The sequence below is a fragment of the Brassica oleracea genome, chromosome C3 (assembly GCF_000695525.1).
Source record: "Brassica oleracea var. oleracea cultivar TO1000 chromosome C3, BOL, whole genome shotgun sequence".
NCBI lineage: Eukaryota > Viridiplantae > Streptophyta > Magnoliopsida > Brassicales > Brassicaceae > Brassica > Brassica oleracea.
Genome location: NC_027750.1, coordinates 53419233 through 53429753, shown reverse-complemented (window position 1 = coordinate 53429753; position 10521 = coordinate 53419233). Strand labels below are relative to the sequence as shown.

Sequence of the window (10521 nt, the reverse complement as noted above, 5' to 3'; positions counted from 1 at the left end):
CTCTAGACCAGCCCTCTTGATGTTTCATGCGAAGCTGAAGAACCTCAAGCTCCCCTTTAGGCAGCTCAATAAAGACGTCTTTGGGAATATTCCAGCAAGGGTAACAGCTGCTTATGATCTGCTCTGCGTCCGTCAAACTGAAGCCCTCTCTAATCCGTGTACTGGCACGTTCACAGCTGTTGCTGAAGCTTGGAGTGATTGGCACCACCTAGCGGGGATAGAGGAACAATTTTTCTATCAGAAGTCGCGAATCCAATGGCTCAAGCTAGGTGATCGCAATACCAACTTCTATCACAAGATTACTCAAAGCATAAACTCCAAGAATGTGATAAGGAGGTTGATAACTGCTGATGGTGTTGTGGTGACAGAACCATGGTTGATTAAGATAGAAGCCGCTTGTCATTTTTAGAACTTCTTACAACAAGTTCCGACAGAGGTGATGGAAGTTGACTTGGAGGAGTTATCTGGCCTGATTGAGCACAAATGTAGTAGGGAGGAGGCTGCATTGTTGATCAGACCGGTTCAAGGAGATGAGATCAGGGATGTTCTCTTCTCAATGCCGTCAAATAAAGCCCCTGGACCTGATGGCTACCCAATGGAGTTCTATAAAGCTGACTGGCCTAATATTGGAGCTGATTTTGTCACTGCAGTACAATCTTTCTTTCTCTATGGATTCCTGCCCAAAAGCATTAATGCAACTCTTCTAGCTCTGATACCAAAAACTCAAGATGCAGAGCGTATGTTGGAATACAGACCCATTGCATGCTGCAATGTGGTCTATAAGGTAATCTCCAAACTAATTGCAAGGAGGCTTTGAGTTACACTTCCAGCGGCTATAGAAATGAACCAGTGCTCGTTTGTGGAGGGGCGGCTGCTACTGGAAAATGTGTTGCTGGCGACGGAGCTTGTTAAAGACTATCACAACACATCTCTTACTCCTCGTGCGGCCTTAAAGCTTGATATCTCGAAAGCTTTTGATTCAGTCCAGTGGAGATTTATAGAAGCGACCCTGCGTGCGATGCATTACCCGGATCAGTTTGTCTCTTGGATTATGTGATGTATTCAAATGGCGGGGTTCTCTGTGTCTGTTAATGGAGAGCTAGAGGGGTTCTTTTCGAGTGCATGTGGTATCAGATAAGGCTGTGCTCTCTCTCCCTACATGTATGTAATTATCAGCAATGTGCTCACTCTGATGCTAAATAAAGCAACTGAAAGGAGAGAAATAGGGTACCATCCGAGATGCAAAGAGGTTAAGCTATCCCATCTGAGTTTCGCTGATGACATAATGGTGTTCACTGATGGATCTCCGAAATCTCTACGGGGTACAATCCAGGTATTTGAAGAGTTTGCAAAGATATCGGGCTTGTCTATCAACCTAGCTAAGTCGACACTATATGTTGGGGGAAGAGGTCGCAGCATTATAGAGCAGGAGGCGACTGCGCTAGGACTCTCAGTCTCTGCCCTACCAGCTAAATATCTAGGCCTGCCTCTTACTACAAAGACACTGACCCGTAAGGACTATGAACCATTGGTAGAAAATATCAAAAGTAGACTCCAAAGCTGGACAAGCAAGTACCTGTCTTTTGCAGGCCGGTTGCAGCTCATTCAATCTGTGATATACAGCACATCAAACTTCTGGAGCTCAGCGTTTTGTCTACAAAAAGGGTGCCTTAATGAAATTGAAAGCTTGTGCTCGTCCTTCTTATGGAGTGGCTCTCCGTGCTGCCACGGGAAGACAAAGGTGTCGTGGGAGGACGTCTGTACACCTAAGGAGGAAGGGGGGGGAGGGGGTTGGGGCTCAGAAGATTGGCAGACATCTCCAAGATTTTTGCGCTTAAACTCATTTGAAAACTCTTTACCACGTCGGGGTCTCTTTGGGTGGTTTGGGTGAAGCAGAATCTGTGGAACAATGGCTCCTTTTGGGATATCAGTGAGTCGACAAAAGGCTCTTGGGTGTGGCGGAAGCTTCTGCGGTTGCGACCCCTAGTCTCTCAGTTTATCAGAGTACAAGTCAACAATGGGCAGACCACCTTCTTCTGGTTAGATCAGTGGCTCCTCTTGGGTCGACTTATTGATATTGTTGGAGATAGTGGGCCTCAGAGACTGGGGGTCGGGCGGTTTGCTAAGGTGGCTGATGTTGCAAATGACTCTGGTTGGCAGTTTCGTAGATGTCGGGATCTCAACCTGCAGCAGATCATTGCAACAATTGGTAATGTGCAGGCTCCAGCTGCTGGTAATGCGGACGATGTGGTGCTTTGGAGAGCTGGACCTGGGGAGTTTAATAGCAGGTTCTCCTCCTCCAAAACATGGGAACAGATTCGGGATTATAAAGAGAAACATAAGTGGAGTAAGGTTATCTGGTTTGCGCAGGGAGTGCCACGGTTTGGCTTCATTACTTGGCTTGCGATTCGAGACAGGCTAGCAACAGGAACGAAAATGTTGCAGTGGGGTGTAGTGCAAGGCTGTGTGTTCTGTGGTGAACCAAGTGAGTCTAGAGATCACCTCTTCTTTGCCTGTCCATACACCTTCACGGTATGGCTTGAAGTGGTGGGTGATTTACTGGAAGCTAGTGCTGATCCAGATTGGGAGGCAACACTCGCACGGCTAGTGGATTACAGATATGAAAAGCTAACCTTTATCTTGCTGAGGTTAGTGTTTCAGACTGCAATCTACTATATATGGAAGGAGAGAAATGATAGGAGGCATAATGGAAAGCTCAAGACCACAACTCAGCTATCGATGCTTATTGAGAAGACAGTCAAAAACCGGATCAGCTCCACACGCTATTTTGAGAAACCAAAGCTTTTGGGGCTACTTCAAAGGTGGTTCAGAGTCCGCTAGGAAATTCATTCTTATGATTCTTTTTTGTACATAAATTTTTTGCCTCTTCATTATATAAATTTAACATTTTACCAAAAAAATAATAATCAAAAAATCAAATGAGTAGAACGTATCATTATACATATATATGAATATTAAAAGTATACTATATATCTATGTATATATTGTTTAAATTTCATTATATACAATATAAAATAGAAAAAATTATTGTTTGGATTAATAACATTTATTTACGTATTTCCACCTGTTTAATTATAAATGTAATAGTTACTAACTTTTTATATATCCAATATATAAAATAACATATAATAAATAAAAATAATTTAAATATACAATGTTCACTCCTCTTAACCTAGTTTTGATTATTCACCGGTCAGAGTTGGCGATGGACGATACCTATTGGAAAATAGTTATCAAAGAATTTCAGTAAAGAGGAATACAATTAAACTGAGATTAAACTTACAAACTTATAGAAGAGGCAAATAACTAACTAAACATAACCCCCTAACCCTTATATTCCAAAGAGGATACGTCTGACTCTCTCATTTTAAACTCGGTAAAATTTTATTCAATATTTATTTTGGCTTCAAATTTTTAAAAAGTAGTATACATCATTGTTTGGTATTTAAATTATCAAATACTAGGTAAATTTGCTTTAAATGTTTATGATATCTTAAATTTCAGAACTAATTTTATTTATTAAGGCTGATTATAATAAATGACGACAATCAATAAATTTAACTTCGAAAATTTTGCATTTGATATAAAATTTTTATTTCAAAAGTGTAATCAATGGTATCTAACATATTTATATCTAGTGATTTTTCACAAAGTAATAAGAATAACTTAATACAATTTTTTTCTATTTCCAATTTGATCCCATACATTAGTTGATTACAAACATTTCTAATAGAGAGACAAAAAAATAATTTCTGAAGAACTACTATATGTATGTGTGGTCGTGGTTATGAACGACATCATAAGTTTGAAGTAAGAGATTATGTAGCCTAAAAGCATTCATCCTAAGCATATTGCAAATGAACCAATGGCAAAACGAAGAAAAACTATAAGAGATATAATCCACTTCACTAAAGATGAAGCACTGCCAATCTAAATGAAGACCTTAAAATTCCATTCACATGAGTATTTACAATCTACATAGCCGTCAGCTACGACGCTATATGTCAAGTGGTCTTTTTATGGTATCTTAAGCAAAAGGCAAAAAAACTCTTGATTAATTAATCTAACAAAATGACATTTTAAAGTTCTAACCTCTCCTAAGAACTACCCCATGGCGTCGGATGTTCCATCATGCATCTAAGAAGCATTGACTCCATTACTGGCTTCTTCATATGAAGGAGTAGGCGAAGATGTTTTGTTCTATACTTGTGGAGTTTAAGGCGCTTCGATTAATTGTTGCTCAAACCTCATCTATACAATTTAATTAGCCGCTGGAGAGTTTGGTTTTGTTGCTGATCTTCAACAGCAGTCATGGCAGAAACTGCTTCCTTGCTCAATATTGTCATATTTGATTTAAGATCTTGTAGTTTTGCTTCAGCAGATTTCAACTTCTTTACTAGCTCAGGTAGCTTGTCGTTTTGATACTTCGATAATCTATGTACGTTCAAAGAAAAACATATCTTCCAGATAAAGAGAGAGAGAGAGATAAACTTTCTCTTTTTGGTTTCAATGTCTGAACTCGATCTAAATGTGGATAGCCATTCTACTGGAAAGAGTTTCAAGGGTTATTAGGATTTCCAAGGATAATGTTTACGATGAAGGCTTATCTTTTTATAAAAGAAAAGGCGCGGCATGAGTATAACCTGAGATTCAGCTTCTTGTCGTATCCGTTCATAGCGTTGTGCTAAATGTCGAGCATCCACCAATGGAGCTCCCATCACCATTGCCCTTAATGGCTCAGCAACCTAATAACTTCATCATGTAAGACTTAGCTATATTGCTTTAACAAAAAATATGCATCGATTGTTTGAAATGAAACGGTTCTGAAACCTGTGTGCCAAGAGCCTTCAAGAAATATCCGTGCTCTTTCTCCATTTGAGCGCGAGAATTTGCGAAACTAAGTGAAGCTCTTGTTAGTGTGTTGCCACTTGTACATGTATTCCCGAACCATATCTCCTGCTGTCTTCACACAACTTTGTACCTATAACCGCAACCAAAACAATCAGGAAAAAGGGTTTTATAAACCCTGAAAAATACAAATATTTGAGTGATGCATAAGACAATTTAACTGTAATGCCCATATGTAATCGAAACAGAAGCATAGAAACACGCTAAGAGGAATACATGTGTGGTCCGGCCCTGAAATATTGAGGGCCGAAAACCGAAACGATTACAAACAGCCGAAATTTTACTTATTGTAAAAAAGGCTCTCAGGGTCTATATTGCATGTGTCATGTCCTCTCTTTCTATTTAGTGATGTGGAAGGTTGAAAATAAAGGAAAAATCTTTTATATAGAATCATTTTAAAAATCTACTATAGAAGAGTTGGAACATTTTATAAAAATGCTTTTCACTTATACTCTATAAGATGTTAGGTAAATCCGGCGGTGAAATCTTCTTTAATTGTGTTGAAATTTGATAGAGGTGTTGTTGACTTGTTCATCTTGAATTTGTACCGTGGAATTAGTTTCTAGTTGCTGGAATCTTTATGAGCTGAGGTCGTTTTGTTGCTGCCGATTTTGGAGCTCTTGTTTTGCTCTCTTTTTTGTTGTTGTTTTTGTGTTGGAGATCTTTGTAGCTGAGTCTCTGTTCTGTTCAGGGTGTTGAATAGGGAGGACGCCGTTGTACTCATACCCATTTATATAGTGGATTTTTGAGTGGACTACGGTTCCGTTGGTTTTTTCTTTTCACATCTAGGAGGCTTTCAACGTGAAAAAGTGTTTGTCTCATTTAGTTATTGCTTATGCTATATCATATACTATCTTCGAAGTATTTTCCTCACGGGTTCCACAAGGTCAGGGGAACATTCTTATATTCCGCTGTGCGTGTTTCCCAACAGAGTGATATCATAAAGAGCCGGCTCGTAGTAGCCTACTTGTGTGATATTACCCAACACGTACAATACTTACACTACTAAAAAACATGAATTTAGTAACTGTCCTATTAGTGACAAATTAGTTGCAAATTAGCTAATTAAGACCATTTTGCAACTACAACTAAAAGTTGGAAAAAGCTCACCGCAAATTGTTGGAGTCGCAAAATAGTTATAGAAGAAGTGCAACTAATATGTAACTCTTTTATTAGTCATAGTTTTTGTGTCTAATTTGCAACCACCAATGTAATGGCAATAATTGTAGTCACGTTGTAGTTGTAAAGTTTTGTGACTGAACAGTGATAAAATTGTAACATATTTAAGACGAACATTGTTAATTATCTATTCCTTTTTAAAATTTGGTAGTTAGAAGTTAGTCTCAAAATTTTGGTGACTAATAAGTGTCAAAAATTTTTTTGTTTATGTTTTAGTTAATTATTTAAAAGTAAAATAAAATATCATAAACAAAAGGTTAATTTATAATTAAATTCATTTATAAATTGGTATTTGTTTACAAATTATTTATGGTTTACAAACTGGAATCTGGTTTACAAATAAAAACTGGTTTAAACATTGGTTTACAAAACTAAACCATTTTTTTTTAAACTAAACCTAAATCAGCTTCCTCCTTCTCAGCCGTCAAGCTTGATTTGCCTCCTCCGCCCCGTCAAGCTTCATTTGCCTCCCCACCCAAGAACCCCCTCGGACCCACCTTCAGCAACCGGAAGAGAAGCTTCAGCTTGTTTCTCCATCGGAGTTAGATCTCGTTGGCTTCATCTATGTGGTCTTTCTGTCGTCGTCACTGTTTTATGGTCATCGGCTTCATGCTTGAGCTTCTCCATTCGGTCGTCGTCATCAATGAAGGTGAATGACTTCGTGAAAGAGAAGCTATGATGAAGATGGACGGAGGTTGATCAACAAGTTTCGTCGTCAGGTGAAGGTGAATGAAAGATTAGGAGCAAGAGAATGAGAGGATATGTGTTGGGAGAATGAGAGATTACACAGAGATAAAGAAAAAATATGGGGAGAAAAGAGGAAAAAAGATAGCAAAATATTGTAGAGAATATATAATACGTTTGCGACTAACTTGTGACTTCTCCAAATCTGCAATTGCAAAACAGTGACCCACTTGTTTTATTTAATTTCTAAGTTAACAAGAACATACGATTTTATATTCAGTATAATTTCCTAAAACAGCCTAACTGAATAATTTTTTAACTCAAATCCAAATGATTATATATGAATGTAACAAAAGTGTAACATATGTTTGGTGGAGATTTCTACTCGTGTCCAAATTTTATGAATGGCTTTAGTTTATATAAGATACAATCATTTTTGAATTTATTTGATTTATTAGTAATGATATATAGTAAGACTGAACGGAAATATTATAATTGGAATACCTAACAATACAATCGTAATGGTAGAATTTGCAACTACTTTGGGACTAGATTACTTTATGGAGTTACAAATAAGTTACAAAATATAAGTGGTTACCAAAATGTGACAAAATTTGTAACTGCTTTGCAACTCATTTAAGTTTGTAGTGACAAAAGAGTGTCAAACCAAACCCTATACCCTAAATATTATTTATAAAAGTAACTTCTTTTTATACAAAATATGTAGTTAAATACAATATATCAAATAAAATTTGTTAAAACTATTAAAATAACATCAAATCATGTTTTAATTACTAGAATAACTTATTTTTTTTTTTAATTACTAGTTTGTTTTTTATACCCAGAATGTCCTTATTTCCTTTGTTAACAAAAAATATATTTACAGAAAATACTATTAATATTTATTGCCATGTCATCAAAATAAATTTATTTTCGAAATAAGGAAATAAGCCTACGTAAAAAATCTATGACACTTGATGACATGTTTATTAATTTATGGCAGATTTATTTCTTCAAGCAGACTTGCTGTGGCAGGCTTCATATCGTAACAAACTTTCAAAATGAAATCTACAACACATGATGATAGATTTAATTACGTTTGCAGATTTATTTTCTGTTAGCAGATTTTTTATGGCAGATTTTTGTCTTATAATAGCATGTTTATAGTATGTCGTAGCCTTTTATTCCGGCATGCAGATTTTTCTTGTAGACTTTTTATTATTTGGCAGATTTTCTTGTTCCTGAAATAGCAGACTTACATTTTTTTGTTTATAAACCGCAAACTATCTAAATAAGTATGCTTTGTTGCAGACTTATAAATTAATAACAAAACTAACTTCTATGTGACAGCATGTTTTAATGTACGTTACAACTTACTTTTAAAGAGTAACAATCTTTTTTCATCTTGAATCGGTTAACTGATTAGAATTAATTAAAATTCTGGTTTACTCTAATTGAACTAAATATTCGATCACTAACCAAAACCAGTTACTAGAACCTTAAAATTTCGGGGTTTTTTCTGATTGAACCTAAAAATTCGACCACTAACCACAACTAGTTACTAGAACCTGGTTTCATCTTTAAAACTTCTTCTTCAGGTCACAATTTCCTTTTTCAAGTGGCTATTTCAAGTTAATCCCACCCAAAAATATATGGAGGAGGTTATAGCTGTTTATGGCCGGTGGTTATTCTAGAAAAGTAAGGGAAATTCAAAATATATGAATCCAACTATATCCAATTTCAAAAAATGATTGTAAACTATCTCCCTTCAACGCCATATGATGATGCATTTTGTCAAGAAGATTCTTTTAAACTTTCATCTTGCAGCTTTTGACTGAGACAAATAGCCATTATACATCTCAGGATATGACACAATCAATATCATCAAGAAAGAGACTTGAGAACAAACTCATCTTTCTAACTACATTACTGAACAAAACAGATGATTCTACAGGTCTTGATCGCTTGCATTTGGGTTGTGATTGTTGAGCAGGTGTTAAAACTGGGGAAGATGGCAAGAACGGATCGATCTCCCATGGTGAGACTCTGTCAGGTCTCTGAACTGTTGTTGGCTCATCCTGTTGGACCTTAAAAGAGGAAGAAAGGAGGTTAATAGAGGAAAACTATAACGACGCACAATAAGTAAACATTGAATCGGTTAACTGAACCTGCACTGTTCTCCACTTAGAAGCTGGCTATTGTAAAGATAGATCTCCAATTCCCACAATGGTTCCGGTAAACCTGATGAAACTCAACCATTCAGAATCAACAACACTGAATAAATAATCAGAAGCAAATCTTACATTCACTCAGGGGACTCTCCTCCTTCAAATCTCATTCTGATTTGTGTACCAAGAGAGAATCAATGCTATATAGCTTCCATATACTTGTTAACCCCTACTATGAACTGACTTATCCTGAGAAGTCAGAAGAAAAACATTCTTAAATCCAAGTCCTAAAACATAGAAGAGTATCATGTAATATCTACCTAGGCTTGTAAAACACAAGAAAGATAGTTTTGATAACAACAGCATGAGAATCTGTAGCAAGGACTCCCATTCCAACTCTCAAATCCCCATTCTCACCTTTGAAACACACAAAGGCGTTTAATGAGTTTCACTAAAACTAAAACAAGACTAGTAAAGTTTCAGTAGTACCTCAAGCACACAAACGCATCTCCAGCTACGAGTCTTTTCGAGGATACAAATGTACTCCAACCCGTTGTGAGCAAATGCCTCCTAGGTTGTCCTAAACAAAACAAAAAACAACTCTCATGTCTCATTTAGTCCAAAATATATACATCATGCGCAAACAAAAGACTCACTCATCTGCCTCCCCAAGGATTCAACAGCCTCGTCGACGGTGTCATCATGATGATGCGTTCTGAAGGTGCTTTCATCATCTCCTCCCATGTCCCTGGAACTCGATATAGCTCCAGATACCAAAGACCTCAATCAATCCTTTCAATTCACTTCCCCTTGTGAATTGAAGGTTTTAGTGGTAGAGAAGGGTGCGAACAAGATCGAATCCCTTATATACTAAAGCGCAAGTCGCACAATGAATCAAAAATTGCCACGTGGAAAAACTTAAAAAAAAAACAAAAAAAATAATTGCCACATGGAAAATTTTTTAAAAGAAATAAAAAACAATTCCGTTTAAAGAAAATATTAAATGCAAAAAAATAAAAAAAATAAAACTGTTTCGTTTCTTAAACTATTTCTATTTGTTTTTAATATAAAATAAAAATCTACGTCAAATAAAATCCCTTTTATTTCTCACACTACACCATCGCGATCTTTGGAACGGTTAATCTTTCAGAGAGTTTACTCACTATGGTATAAATTCAAATTTATCTTTACGTACATTCATTGCTGTTTCCTAAATTCTCATGGTTCCACTTACTCTCTCTCTCTAAGTTTGAAGAAATTGCAATTTTTAACTAGATAGATGGATTGGTTTTTGACGAGAGTACAATTCTGGATGGACATAGTTTCTGGCTAAGCAGTTGAACAACAATAGTTTTCTAAGTTCTTTTCAAAGAATACCAAAAACTCAGAATTTCTTTGGCGAAGGTTACAGAAAAGTTGACGATGAAAGTTGAAACCCAGGTTAGTAATACTTCGTCACTCATATCATAATTTGTGTAATGTTTTCTTTTTTGCTAAACTGGTAATTTGTGTAATGTTAATTTGTTCATGAACCTTTTTTCTTCTATGCTCTCACCTACTT

The 10521-nt window shown here is 36.4% G+C and overlaps 1 protein-coding gene and 1 long non-coding RNA gene across 3 annotated transcripts; one reads left to right on the top strand and one right to left on the bottom strand.

Annotated features, from left to right (window-relative positions):
• The first annotated feature begins 439 nt into the window (after window positions 1–439).
• LOC106330921 lies at window positions 440–2841 on the top strand. The gene is made up of 5 exons (XM_013769310.1): window positions 440–784; window positions 851–1035; window positions 1177–1511; window positions 1624–1760; window positions 1897–2841. Exons 1-5 carry the CDS (start codon window positions 440–442, stop codon window positions 2839–2841), a joined length of 1947 nt encoding a protein of 648 aa, XP_013624764.1.
• Window positions 2842–8555: 5714 nt separating this feature from the next.
• On the bottom strand, window positions 8556–9814 carry LOC106333608. 2 transcript variants are annotated; one of them, XR_001268425.1, is made up of 6 exons: window positions 9617–9814; window positions 9450–9540; window positions 9281–9377; window positions 9096–9209; window positions 8961–9033; window positions 8556–8879 (listed from the first exon to the last, which is right to left on the bottom strand). It is a non-coding gene; the product is annotated as an uncharacterized LOC106333608 (long non-coding RNA). The 2 variants fall into 2 exon arrangements; XR_001268426.1 differs by lacking the exon at window positions 9281–9377.
• Window positions 9815–10521: the final 707 nt, after the last annotated feature.